The sequence below is a fragment of the Columba livia genome, chromosome Z, assembly GCF_036013475.1.
Source record: "Columba livia isolate bColLiv1 breed racing homer chromosome Z, bColLiv1.pat.W.v2, whole genome shotgun sequence".
Lineage (NCBI taxonomy): Eukaryota > Metazoa > Chordata > Aves > Columbiformes > Columbidae > Columba > Columba livia.
Genome location: NC_088642.1, coordinates 49,983,900 through 49,999,171, shown reverse-complemented (window position 1 = coordinate 49,999,171; position 15,272 = coordinate 49,983,900). Strand labels below are relative to the sequence as shown.

Below are 15,272 nucleotides of genomic sequence, written 5' to 3'. Positions count from 1 at the left end.
AATTAAAACTCCCAACGCATTTAAGCATGGGCACAAAATGTCTGGCTGGGCAAGCCTACAGAAGTTTGCTGTTGCAGCTACATATAAGCCAGTTACAGATGCAGTCAAAAATTACAAAATATAGTTAAATTATCACGTGGGTACAGAGAAGTAAGACAGATAGAAAAAACTGCTTTGGAACTTCAAGCAATATGGAAGGATACCATATGTGTTTTTTTTTTCCTTCAATCCTAAACACATCAGTCTGTTACAAGATGATTTTGCCTTTTTTTTGTTTGTTGTGGGTTTTTTTTTTGTTTTAGTTTTTTGTGTAGTTTTTTTCGGTGGTTTTTGTTTAGTTGGTTTTGGGTTTTGGTTTTTTTCCCTTCACTTTCGCAGGGATGTTGGAATCACTGCTTTGAGGAAAGGCATCAAGTTGCCACAGAGTGGCAACCTCCATGTATGATTAAGTATCTCTAACTGAACAGAACTCATCACTTCTGGAAAAGACAGCAGTATTTTGCTGCAAAGCATAAAAATATGCTTTAAAATACTTTTTATCAAAAGTGGGAGGAGGAGGAAGGAAAGAAAAGAAGTTGTCTGGAATACAAAATCTGCCTGTAAGACAGATTTCCTGGAAAGAACAATACAACCACAGCAAAGTTATCAAGAACATCAACACTTTCCGTACGTGTAGAAAAGTCATTTGACATGGCTTGATGTTGCTTGCCTGTTGTTCACTGTCAGTTTTTGTTGCATCATGACTAAATAAGGTCCTTCAGAGCAGGCTTTCTGCCTTTGTTTAGATGGCACAGAGCTAGCAGCACAGTTTCCTTTACCGTCAGTTTCTCACACAATTATATTGATACATCAGCACTAAGGGATATATAGGGCAGCAATAAAGGGACACTTTATATACAAGGAACTTTCTGAAATCCATAAGCCTAAGTTCTCGTTCAGACATGCAATCAGATGTGATCACCCTTCCTACCAGCAAAACCAATGGTTATAGAAAATATTCTGACTTCAAAACTGTTAGCACATCAATCAGTTGATTGCATTTACATCACCCAGCTCTATACCTCTTAGGGATTCAGCTACTGATCCAGCAATTATGTTCAAATTAAGAAAGGAATTTAACATTCTTGCTTTAAGGCACTGAAGCAATACTTAAGATAAAGGAATCTTTATACCAACACAGAATAGATGGGCTGCAACGGCCAGGGAGTAGCAATGCTAGACCTGGGAGTATGTCTTGAACCTCACCAGACATCTTCCACTCTCTCATTGCAAAGCAATGAGAGAAGATAAACAGTGCTTTTTTTGTGTGTGTATGCAAGTTATTCAAGAGTAATTGTCTAGAAACAAAAAACTGGTTTAATATAGTTCTTTCGATGCATGGGATTCAAGCTTTTAACCTCTACTCTTAGATAAATCTCCTCATCATCAAGCTCCTGAAACACAACAAATGAGAGAGCATGAAAATAGACGACTAGAAATCACATTCATTTTCCTCAATCATAAAAATAGGCCATTCTGCTTGTCTTCTCATCCTGGTTCCCAAACATTTTGATATTTACTAGGAAGTGTTAGAGCTTAGCTAATTTGGAAGATCCTTAACTTGGAAGATCCTGTAAGTGGAGGCTTTTGGACCACATTAACAGGGAAGTCCCAGCATGAGATTTTATTTTTAACCAAATTATCTTCTTAAAAGACATTATGATGACAGTATGGTTAACACACTTGTTTAACCAATCTAAATTAGAGATTAAGGTTTTAATATAATCTCCCAGTATGTTATCATCAAAGTACAGTAGCAGCATATTTTTGTGACAAAGGCACGTACACAGCAGCATAAAATCTCTGCACAGGGGAAAAGGAAACAAGTGTGGTAAACACAGATTTCCCTGTCTTCCATCTCTCTTCCCTCCTCCCTTCCCCTGGTCTTTTGGGGGGAAAGACTGTATCAGATTTCTCTTGAAAAAAAAAAAGAAGAAAGACACATAGCAACAGAACAATTAGAATTTTTGTTTCTCTGGATGAGGGAAGCGCACCTCAGCACAAATGAAGACCAGCAGCTGCTCTAAAAAAGAATACCCGTTACCTCCCTGAGGAACTGAGGCACATTTACACTACAACAAGAAGTACTCTGGAGCAGTGGTCTTCCAACAGGGGGGGTGAACACCTTCCCCATGTGCAAGGCAATCCATTGGGGTGCAGGAAGAAAATATTTGAACTTGTCTTTATTTTTAATCTAAGGATGTAAGAAAGAAATTAAGCTTTGCATCACACAAACAGTACGCAAGGTACCCTTAGGGGAGAGTAGGTGCTTCGCAATGCAAAGGGGATTTGAGCCAGTGGCTCACTCATTGGTTTGCTTTCACTGTATTGTGACATCTTGCAGTTCACATGTGCCCAGTTAAATCCATCTGTGGATAATATCATCCAGTTGTAACTAACTAACCTTCACAAAAGAACAGGTGGCTTTAAGAAAAGGAACAAAAAAAAAAAAAAAACAAACTGCAAATTGAAGGTAATGCTACTAATACAAGCACAAACAAGCAAGAAAATTGCAGAACTGACACTTCTGCTCTTAGTATGATCCCTTCGTCAACCATATTGCAGGGTAATATCAATGACAGTCTAATCAGATTTTACAAAGTTGGGGAAAAAACAATTATCAAGACAACTATTTGAAATGCAAATGTACATCCACTATTGCTAACAATGAACCTCATTTAAAGCACATGCCGTGCCTCTTGGTGTTAGCTAATAATAGTGTGAAGCCAGGAGGATTAGCAGGGCATTTAACAATTAAACATCCAGGACATGAAGACAAACCTTTCCAAGTGTTTTCAGTGATGTTTAAAGTCAAGTGATAATCAGTCCAGTACCTTTCATAGAAAACATTGCTGAAGATTTGCAGAAACAAATATTAGAACAAGTTATGGGGTGTCAGAGGTTTTCTATACAACTGGAGGAAAGTACAGGTGTTCCTAACATGTCTAGGCTTATGCTATTTGCTAGATTTTTAAAATTATGAAATACACAAAGAACAACTTTGTTGTGAGTCACTAAAGGAAAGAAGTACTGGCAAAGATATATTCTCAACAGCAAAGGGTTTCTTTAATAAAAACAATGTTTTATAGAAAAACCGTGCAAGGGTAACCACTGATGAAGTGTCTGTTTTGACTGGAATAAAAGGATCGTAGGGTAAGGTTACAACAATAGCAAAGTTAATTTACTGGACCACTCATGGGCAAGCTCACGCAGCAAAGAAGTTGGAGACAGAAGTGCGTAAATGCTACAAGATGTCGTCAATGTGGTTAATTTTATAAAAACATCACCTTTCCACATTAGAATCTTTACAATACTTTGCGAAGAGATGGGGAGTGACCGTGAGAGTCTTTTGTACCACAGAGATTCACTGGTTTGTGGCAAAGTGCTTAAAAGAGTTGTCAAACTTAAGGATGAGTACGCATTTTTCTTTCACAGAAAGACAAGCAAGTGTTCCAAATCTGCTGACCTTTTCTGTGATGAAAAGGGCCTGTCAGTACTACGCTACCTAAGCCAGTATTTTAGAAAAATGAAAACGTTTAATCTGTCTCTTCAAGGTGAAGCCAACGTTTTAGCAATGAGTGAGAAAATAACTGCTTTTCTAAAGAAACCCATTGTATGGAGAGAACATTTTGAAAACAGAAGTTTGGAAACGTTTCCATCATCATGTGATTCTGTTGTGAAAAGCAGTGCAAAGGTGTCACCTATCAAAACCCTTATACCCACACACTTGAACTTGGAAACAATTTTCTAACCTGTTTAAAAATCTTCCAAATGAAGAGTTTTGGTGGGTATTCAATACACTAGTTAAAACACACACACACACACACACACACACACACACACACACACACACACACACACAAAATCAAGACCTTCCAGTTAGCTTACAAGAACAACTGACTCACATTAGGGAAGATGGAAACTTACGAGCTGAACTGTAACAAACACTTCTGCAATTGGTGGATGAGACTGAAAAATTAGCATCATGATTTATTAAGTACAGCCAACAATACACTTCTTATAATTTGGATCTGTGCACTGAATTCTGTAGTACTCTTCAGCAATGCCATTCCTCTTTTTCCACTTCTCTATCCTGTCGGATACCATGTCAGATACCAAATGGACTTCTGAGCAAAGCATGCTTTTCACCATGCTTGATGACACAGACACAGCAGTACAAAAGGAATTCAGATACTGTAATCCAGCATTAAACCAGGATTAAATCCTTTCTGTTCGGACGCAGGAAAGGCACAATAGTAAACGTGGAAGAACACACACTTACACGTGAAACCTAGAAACCTTAAGATGTAGATTTATTATGCATCAGGAAACTTATTAACTTAACCAAACTGCATAGTACAAAAGGTTTGTTATCTCTGCTCAATGTAGAACAAGTTTCAAAATATATATATTTTTAAAATTTGTTCAGTCAATACACAATCCTTTTAAAAAACTGTATATCTGTGAGTACCCCCATAACACTTATAAATACCTGATTTACACAGCACCCCATTTGGAAAAATTAAAATGCCTTACAAATATCTACATATATTGCATACATATAAAACATTCATAGGAGTACTTCATTAAAGTTGGGTTTAATGGTCCATTTACACTGCAGCAAAATACATATAAATCTGTGTATTTTTCATAAAATGTCTCTAAAAATTAGTTCATTTGTAGCCATTCGTAACTCCTTTAAAGCATCATTTAGATAGGAAATTCGATATGAATATATCCATGAAATTCAGCAGGTAAGACAGTGATATGAAGGCTAAATAGGAATAACTGAACACTAAGTAGCAGTTAAGGCAGGGGTGAAAAGAATTAATATGAAAGATTATTTCAAATGACATATAAAGTGACAAAATGCAATAAATATACATATTTCTTGTTGTAAACTACTCTGGCATCCACTGTTTTCCCTGTCTTTTTTTTTTTTTTTTTTTTTTTAAATCAGCAAAACACTAATGTGACCAGTGCTCTCAGGAGTCATCTGGATTTACTCTAACTGCTCAGAACTGACCTGGAATGTGTGTTTAAGACTTCGATATGACCCTCACTGATGAGTAATGACTGTCATGTGTGATCATACATCCTCAGAAATCACCTCAGTTTCGTCTGTTAACTACTGGAGTCCTCATTACTAAATAATATTTGAGAATGTATCTTCAGGAAATCAAATTGTTTTTGTTGACAACCACTATTTCAGATACCAGAACTATATAGATCAGTCCCTCTCACACTGTGAGGACAAAACGTGATATACATGCAGACAAAAGGCATAAGAAATGCAAAATACCTTTAAAAGTTGTGGCAGAAACTATTCTGCCTTAAACCTGATTATTTTGCATACAACTTTGGGAACGGAACATTCAAACTTAAAGAAACATCCCACTGTGTCTGTATATTTGGGTTTCTACCAAATACGGGGATTTGACATAGGTCCAGTATTGGGTAGCATCACACCTAGTTGTGACCTGTCCTGCTAAATAAACCCTCCTGCAAGTATGATATCAACCTCAAGTGTCACACAGCATGTGACTTTCCCGAGCACACACCTGCCTTCCTTTCGCAAGCCAGATACTCTGTACATCCCACCAAGATTCCAGAGCTGCAGTTCAGTGCATGACCTGGTTCCACAGTCTCCTCAGAAGTTGGCCTTCATACACTGCTGTCTTGAAGCAATGGTTCAATATCCTCTTCACTACTTCGGTCGAGGTTGCTACTCAGAGCGCTGCTGATGCTGCTGCTGTGTTTTCTGGTACTGCTGGCCTTGCTGTGCTCAGGAATAAATAAGGCAACTAGAAAAGCCAGAAGAACAATGAACGCTCCAACCAGGAAGGGTGGACCAGGAATGATTGCTCTCTGCAGGGAAAGAAACCAAATTCATAAAGTTTTAGACACTGACTTCTGCATTAAAAACTATACCTTTTAGCAGGAGATAATGGGAGACATAGTTACAGTGACTACAAGGTTTATGCCAACAAGTTCATATGTGTAGTGCAATATGAATTTTCTGCATCCACAATCCCTCACCTGATCTGCACAGCAACCTAAAAACCAGAAACATACACAAAATTACCAACTGACTATAGGACGGCCTAGCTGATTGAACAATAACTCATGCTTCTTTGTAATGTCTTTTTTTTTTCTTTAGGAAACATGCCTGTTAAATCAGCAAGACTCCTCTGAAGAATAATAGGATAAGGTTTCAACATCCAGAAATAAAAATGCTCAATTAACTTTTAACTTCACTTTTTTCCATTTGCTTCCATGGCTCACATACTTTAGAATCAAGTTAGCTGAATACACAAACATCCCCAAAAATGAACACGTGAGGAAACTCAGCAAGCTATTGGTACATACTGTTCTCACTGCAGAAACAGGTTGCTGGCATGTATGATAACTCAGTATTTGGAGTTACTCTCCCTTGTGTCTAAGCAGTTTATTTTAAAATTTAAAATACAACTTATCTACATTTCATAACCACAATTAAAAACAGGCTGCAAGACTAATTTTAAACCACCTAAGTCTGATGACAAAACTCTACAAAACAGTGTCAGCAATCTAGTGATGCCTTTTTTTTTTTAGATCTTAAAACAACTTTTCTGTGTTTTTGTCAACTAAACAAAAATCAGAAGATGACAATTGTGTACTTTTTTCTAACAAATGAAATGCAGGAAGTTATTCTAACATGAATTGAGAAAGTCGCTGCAATTAAGCATACCGTAACAGGATATTTCCCTCGCTTCAACTCTTGTTACAAGCAGAAGCCCAATTTTTCAGCTGGTAGTCTCTAAATTTGAAGTATATAATCATATTAACAGAATTTACATTAACAATATTACTTAGATCTTCCAAGAGGTGCTACAGCCACAAGTACTCAAAGAATGTAATAAAATTCCATAAATTAACATCCTAATTTGTAGTGTAACAGCTGATTTACCTGAGCAGCTCTTGAATATGCCACTATTGCAGTTTCACTGAAGGGAGTAATAAGTTTTGAAAAGCAGCCCTTGCTCACTGCATTGCCAAATGTTATCACTACTTGCCCAACACAGCCTGTGACTGCACTGTTTGCTGCACTCCCTGCGGATCATTCTAATGATACCACATCACTTTCCTCTTTAGGCTCTCCAGTTTTGAAAAGAGTTATTTAAATGGGAACTAAGAAAGATAGGCTTAACTTCTACTATTTATGCTCAGGAGAGCAGATACACAACCTTGCTTGAATAGGCGCATCAGATCTTTTCTTTCATGGAAGAGAATCACAAATGTGACCTGTGGTAAAATTGCAGCTCTCCCACTTCCACGAGAAAAGAAAAAAAAAGAGAAGACTAGGATTTTGCTGAATATTAAATTCCTCCAGAGGAATAGAAATTAATACCTAAAGGCAAGTAAAAAAAACACCCAGTCTGCACATTTGTATATGTAACTGAAATATATACATCTAGACTTCCCTGTCACTACTGTCTGAATATGAAGGTTTACAAAACCATCATATCTAAAAATTTAATTTAGCGCTCTGCCCATCAGTGAACACAGAAGATCTTTATCTGAAATGTACAATACTAAATTACAATAATAATCAGTAGGTTAAACTTAGATGTTTGGGTTTGGGGTTTGTTTGTTCATTTGTGGGTTTTTGTTTTGTTCTTGTTTGGTTGTTTGGTTTTTAGAAGTGGACAAGACAGCTTCCTCCCAAAGTAAAATTTGCAAACAGTTACACAAACGAATTTGTGCTTCACATTAATAATTCTTACAATACCTATATAAACAACCTGTTTCTGATAACAACTTAAAAATCTACTTCTTGTAGTTGCAGTAACACCCAGTATTAGAGCAGGGGAAACAAAGGAGGAAGAACTCTTCTTAATTCACCTCAACAGCAACACTGGGTTGGATCCAGGTTCAGCATAGAAACAGTGCATTCTCTTTTGAGTTCCTATAGACCCATTGCTTTTGACAAGTAAGAGTAGGAAAAAAAAAAACACAACACAAAAACCTACAACAAAAAACCCAACAATGTCTGTCACAGACTAAATCACATTATATAAATTAACTGCAATTCCACATACATCTAGTAGCTTTTAAAACAAGGTACTTGACGACTTAAACTTGCTATTAAAACACTTAGTGAACATTTATTAGCATTTAATAAAGCCAATAAAACATTTTTTAAACAATGTATGTCTGTAAACAGCTCCTAGTTACCAATTTGGAACACGGAACAAAACCAAGAGACAAGTAGTTTGTATTTGAGACTTGCAAATCCAAGGTAGCAGTACTAGCATTGTAAACTTGGCACTGCTAATTTCCTCGTCTAAACTTGGTGCATTCCCTGGTTTACATTTCCACTCATTTTACTTACATCAATTTTTAAAGCTATGTAACATTTGAATTGTGGAGTTCTTTCCCACTGTTATATTAGACTTAAACATAAGAATTAGTAGGAAAAAAACTGTATTGTTATTTTTGTGACTGATAGTTTTACATGTTAGGTGCCTAGTAACAGGAAGACATTTTAACAAAGCTTATGAGTACATACATAATTAAAAGTAAGAGCTGACGCACTGAAACGAGAATAAAACAATCTTAGTTATGTAAATACTTACTGATTTTGCTGTATTGCTAACTAAAAAATGTCTTATGTACTAAGTAGATTTTGAATAAAACAATGATGTCTGAAATTTTTTAATTAACACAGCTTAGAAAAATCATTATTTTGTTATATGGAAGCTTGTACACTAGGCTCCAGTGCAGGAATTCGTTCTACCACAAGCTTTAGCAAATTCTACAACAGAAGTTTTGACTCATTTATAACTTACTGGAACAGTCACTGGCTCCACTGTAATACATCTGGGCTACTTCAACAAAAATACACATGGATATTCTTAAAGTAACAGAACATACCAACATTACTTGCAACTGGGGGATGAACCACAAACATTTGTTTCCATAGTAACAGCCACCAGTTATTTACATATTCAGCTAATCTGTTGTCTTTCTTAATCAGCTTAATGACAAGCTAAGAGATCATCAGCTCTCTAAAAAGTCCATTCTTAGTACTTTGAAAGAGCAATGAAATCATAGCTGATGTGGTCAGGGCAATCAAGTGAACAAGAAAAAAGCACCATAAGATTCTCCAAACTCTGCTAAGCATATATTTGGTATCTTGGAAGCCAAATGCAAAAGAACAAACCAGACAAAAATGCAGACCTAAAACAAAGATGGAGTGGACACAAGAAAAGACTGAAAGGAGTACCAAAGAAATGCTGTAGAGGTTTGACTTCTCCGCTCCCCCTCAAGTTTCATATAGGTAAGGATAGGTGACAAACAGCATTGTTACTGCCACTGAATTAAAAAACAACAAAACAAAACAAAACCATCTCAACTGTATACTACACTACTGCCTACACCAATAAATACCCTATTCCTGTGAGGTTTAAAGATAAACGTGTTACAATTTACTGAGTTACCAAAAATTACCATCTCATTGTCAAAATTTCATGTTTTGCTGTAATTCGGGACTACAGCTGTGTTTTGAGTATATATACGTCAAAAGAAGTTAACTGGTTCTCTCAGACTACTGAAACAAAGCTGCTACTACTGGAAATATAAACAGTTACTATCAAATTTAAATTATGAGTTACCTTAATAGTTCAATAAAGCCGGCAAGTGAGAATTGTGTAGTTTAGCAATTAGATAACAAGATTTCAAATCAACCAAAAATGACAGATTTTTACCCTTACAAGCTCTATGCTGCAAACTTCACACCGAACTTTAAACTTACCTCATCACTGGGATCTTGCATTGCTTTTTTTTCTGAAGTCTGATCAGGTGGTAATTCATTGAGCTCCACATGAAACAGAAAGAAAATAAAGCCATACAGTGCTGGTCCCAGGCCATTGCACAGACCTCTGATTCCAGTTATTATTCCTTGGACAACACCTAATGAAAAAAAAAAAGAGTTGGACTTTATTAATCAAGAATGAAATACTCCAAGCCAACAGCTATTCCAACAAAGCACTTCTCATAATAAAATCTTACGAAATACATTGAAGACAATTTGGCTAGATTAAAACAATCCTCTGCATTACCATAATTCTGGCACTGTACCTGCATGCTCCCGGAAGTTTAAAGATAAAGTTCTGTTAAAATTTACTGTGTTCCAAAAATTACCATCTTACTGTCAACATTTCATGTTTTGCTGTAATTCAGGATTACATCTCTGTTTTGAGTAGATATATATCAAAAGAATGAGTTTTGAATATGAGGGGCTAAATTTACGTGCAAGTCTAATATTTTTTTGTGTTAGAGTTTTTCCACCCTTACTCAAAGCCTACAACGAATAAAGCAGAGATTAATTGTGGTACCTGCCTAATTTATCTTCAGGTGAAATTTATAATAAAATATTTATGTATTAAGGATTGTTATTGGCAAAATATGCACAGACTAACCGATTTCTTCCCTTCACCAGCCTAAACCCAAGACTTATTTAAGGATCAAGAAACTTATTCAGGGTAGTAACTCAGCAGTACTGCAGTAAATTCACAATACTAGAGGGGTTGCAGTTCTCCATTAGAGTATTTTCAGAGTTTAGTCAAAGTTCTATGGGTTTGCTTCTCCTGTAGCTTCATTATGTGATTGTGACAACATTGTAAAAAATTTTTTTTTTAAATGATCTTACAGATCAAGATTCTACAAAACCCTAATTTTACAACATTAGTAGTCTCCAGAACCCTTTCCTTCTTAAGGCAGGAACATGTAAAATGAAAGGAAATAAAGTATGTCAAAAAGAAAGTTGTCCAAGGTTTTCCTTCAGCTGTTATTGTGTAAGCTTAAAATCTTCATGCCACTAGGTGGCAAAACTGCACTCCACAAATTTTTGCACGCCTGAGCTACTAGCAGTAGTTTCCTCTATGCAAAACAAAAGTCTAATGACTTCCATCAACTTAACTAGTAATTTCATGACATAACTAGGAAACTAGTTCTTTCAAAATTCTTCTAAATGTCTCTATTGGAAACAAAAATCAGGGAAATAGGAGTGATAAAAAAGCCACATAAAATACCTTCCAAGCTGTCTTCTAGAACTATGCCTCCTTTGTACCTCCCATTACTTAAGTTCAAGTTGTACAATGTTAAAGCAAGACTGATACTTCTGATTTATATGTACAGAATTTTTTGAAAGAGAACACTAAATCCAGTTACTATAAACAAGTGTCATACTTCGCAATGATTCTTCCCCTCACTTTACTTTAAATGAAGCAGTATTTCTGATTGTTCATTCCCCTCCACATCAAAACCAATTAAATTTTCTGTCTTCCCACATCAACTATTTACTCAAACTTCCTTTCCCTTGAAAATCTACAGTACTATAGCAAATAGAGACAACTTTTCCACACAGAACAGAGCTTCTCATATAGGCTTATTTTAATCCAGTAAAATGTGGGGTTAGTTTTCAATAAAAAGCTAGTACTGTTACATTAATACTCACTATCTACTTATAGAATATTACTTTTCATAATAAATAGGAAAGAAAAATCATGAAAGTTACCACATCTGGTTTTGTTGCTTCTGTAGTACTTTCACAGAAAGATAAAAGTAGCTGGTCAAACAGAAACTATGTGTTTTGCAATGCAAATGTGATAAATTTGTGTACCTCACTCCTCTCTACAAAGACTGGCAGACTTCCAAAATAATACCAAAGAAAAGCATTACTCATCAATATATTTGAAAAGTACACCTGCTCTGCTTTCTAGAGTCATCCAAGAAAACAGTCTGATGCTGAAACAAATTCATTCAATACTCACCTTGTTGATCTGACTCTGCATTTCGTGAAACCAGAGCACTGATTGCTGGGAATGTAATGCTTGACATTGCTGCTACAGCTCCTGCTGCCCACATCATCCTGTGTTGAATGCATAATTTGAATTAAAAATTGACTGACCATAGAATTAGTCCCCACTCCTCCAAAAAGGGTGACAAGGGTACCCTCATTTAAGCCTTAATGCCATTTCAAAGTACTCATTAAAATACCTAGAGATGGGAAATTATCTGGTCTGGGTCTTCTTCCTGCTCCCCTCCCACAAAATACCCCAAGATTGCTGCAATAAAAGCTCATTTGATTCCACATGAGCTATTACAGCAGAGGAAAAGAGTGGGAGTGAAGTGATGCACATGCTTTCCCATTCCAAAGGCTGTACAGAGGAACAATTTCATGGGGTGGCCCAGTGAGGCAGTTTTCTGACTTGTATAGCTCACTAGGAATTGCTCTGATAAAGAACAAGCATTCATCACTGTCAATAGGACAAACTTTGTAAAACAAAGCTGTTCCAGTTTACAGTTCTAGTTCACTTTACTTACAGACAGTTTTTCCAACAAAAGAAGCTCTAGATAGGTTCCAAGACCAAATATGTCGAGAATGACACATTAGAAAAAAGAAAAAAATAGAGGTCCAATAACTAATTAGAATGGATCTAGTGGAATTACTGGAGAGAACATACTACTTACTAGTTTGTGAGTTTAAGAAAAACCTTTGACCACATTTATAAACATAAACCGCAACGAACCAAAACGGTGCAGACCCCTTTTTCAAAAGGGCTGTTAGCTTGCAATTTACACTACATACCTGGAAAATTCTACCTACATGTGCAAAATACAGACTAAACTTTGCTAGTGTAACGCACATGAGAATGCTTAATTCACAGAACATTTTAGTAGTCATGATAACAGAATTAAAGATAGAATCTCTTGGAAAAACATTTTCAATTCCTTCACAGGTATGCACCCATGAAAACGTGCACTTACCAAGGCTGAGATCCAAAACCATACCAAGCCAGCTGAAGGATTTGAAAGCCAAGGCCAAGGAGAACCGTATTTTTGTTGCCTATTGACCTCATCAAGATCCTGAGAAACACAGTCTGCAAGAGAAATTGACTCATCTGAAAGCCATTTTTAACAGCCGGATTGCTCAAGTAATTTCTTGTTCTACACCAAGTAACTCAAAAGAGCATTCAACCAGTGAGGAACTTCACACTGTTTGTGCTCTTACTTCCCTCGTATTAAGTCCAAAATGCAGACAAGCCACACCAGCATTTGATGTACAGGCACTCTTAGCTATTGAGGAGTTTCTACCTCAGGATATCAAGAAGCATGCGTACTGCCTTCTCTGTGAACATTATATCTCAGTGGCTGTTTCTACTGTAAAGAGGCTTTCACTTCCACCTTTACAACTCCGTTTCCTTGCAGACTAGAGAGTCCTACAATAAATGCTAGCATCAAGTTAGGACAGTACAGGCTGCATGTGAGTTGAATTCACCAGTACTTACAAATACTAGAGGGGAAGAAAAAAAAAAAAAGACTGTTAGCACAGGAAAAAAGGTAGTAATCTCTTTAGGTCAAATGAATTACTATGCAAATTTACAATTAAAACCAAAAAGTAAATCCCGCCTTTTTTTTTTTGGCCAAGTCCTTTTCATCTTTAATTACATTTTCTGCCAACTCTTTACACCACTCATATGACCTTTTTATTTGCACATGGAAACTAGTCTTAAACATAGATGCCCTAAAGGAAGACCACTGGTTTTCATCTGTTAGCAATGTTACTATTGATGGGGAAGGAGGTCCCAGTTCAGATAAAACAGCAATATACTCATGGCAAGGAGCAGACTGTTCTTAGTAAAGCAAAATGCATACAGGCTGCTCCATTCAGTGAATGTGTTTTTCTTTAAAATGAGAAACTCAGCAATGCATCAGTAAAGCACCAGAGAAAAGGAACCAGGACTGCAGAGCAGAGCACATTTCCTCTCTCCTGTACCTCTTACACTAGTTTTCTTTTTCTCATTCTTAGACAAAGCTAGCTTGAAAGCTAAACAGCAAAAATACAGTAATTCTATCTACATGTGATCAGTTCTTTCTGGAGATATCCAACATGTCAACACAAATCAGTGTTTATGAAGCAAAGCTTGCTTCAATAACCTTCCTTTTTCAAAGAGTTTGAAAATCAAAGCAGAATGTCTTCATTTTAACACTGAAAATCATGAACCAGAAAGACAGCCGTTTTAGAGACTTTTAGCAACTAGAGAGGTATGAATAAAGTATGACTGGCAAATGTGAGTGCACCTAAAAGTATCAGAACAAATCACAGAGCAAAGAATAAAATAATGACTTGTACTGATAATGAAGGACACAACTGACACCAGTAAAACTTGTAAACACGCAGGAATGTGTTGTTTACATTAAAACAGCGAGACCTCCATTCTGCTAAGGATAGAAACAAGATTACAGCACATTGTTTTAGCCATTCCTCTTCCTGTTATTACGAGACAACAAACTGTACCCATAATGATAACCAAAAAATCACATCACAAAAAATGTTTGATTTCTAAAAGGCACAAAGGACCTGTCCAAAAACCAGCTCACCGCTCCCAATTAAGAAGCATGAAAGTAATGTACCAAGCCCCCACAGCTCCTCGGCCTCCATGTCAAGCCTAAGTAACCCTGGACAGGCCATGTCAACACCTGCAACATTTGTACACACGTTTGACAGCGTGAGCCAACTGAGTATGTGCAAGAAGCATTACTTTTGCATAAAATAAACAACATGTTCCCCTTGCAGAAGGCCTTGCATTAAGTAATCATTTTCCTGTATCATTTTTATCTTTTAAAGCCAGAGTTTCAGAAGATTTACTGATCTATGCTTAGCAATTTTTAGGCTCATTTTCTGATCCCGAAGTCCAGTATTTCTAAGGGAAGCAGATTTAAAGCAAGACATTTATGCCAACTATATATGAACATAATCTTCAACGCATGTAAGACACACTGTCACTTTAGAGCATGTAAGAAGTTTATAGACAAGCTTAATAGTCAGAAGAGCATGCCTCAGCATTCAGTTTGTACTGTTTAGTAAGACACTAAAAATAAAGCTTACCTGAGCCATTATAGACAGAATGCCTACCACAGCTATGAATGCCGCAATGGTAGCAGATCCAAAACCTATAATCTGAAGAAAAGCAGAAAATGCATGAAACTAATGTCAAACAGAATCCAGGACAATCACTAGCAAAGAGATATCCTCTTCAAAGACAACGCTGATCCCTGCTTATAATTTAAGCCATACAGGAAGTAACCACTTTCAGGAACAACCCTTAACTCAACTGCTTGCCAAGAAACCCACGTGAAAAAAAACCTGTCTTAAAAGAAAAAAAGACAGAGGAAGTCATGTATCT

General features: G+C 36.5%; 1 protein-coding gene across 3 annotated transcripts in view; it reads right to left on the bottom strand.

Moving 5' to 3' along the window:
* Positions 1 to 4,331: 4,331 nt before the first annotated feature.
* The window catches only part of MFSD14B (major facilitator superfamily domain containing 14B), a 32,154-nt gene continuing 21,213 nt past the window's right edge, over positions 4,332 to 15,272 (bottom strand). For all 3 annotated transcript variants that reach the window (XM_065045783.1, XM_065045782.1, XM_065045781.1), the window contains 5 exons: positions 14,975 to 15,046; positions 12,853 to 12,965; positions 11,856 to 11,953; positions 9,836 to 9,993; positions 4,332 to 5,907 (listed from right to left, as the gene is read on the bottom strand). In XM_065045783.1, coding sequence (XP_064901855.1) covers positions 5,704 to 5,907; positions 9,836 to 9,993; positions 11,856 to 11,953; positions 12,853 to 12,965; positions 14,975 to 15,046 — 645 coding nt within the window. In that variant the 3' untranslated portion in view covers positions 4,332 to 5,703. The remainder of the gene's footprint in view (positions 5,908 to 9,835; positions 9,994 to 11,855; positions 11,954 to 12,852; positions 12,966 to 14,974; positions 15,047 to 15,272) is intronic.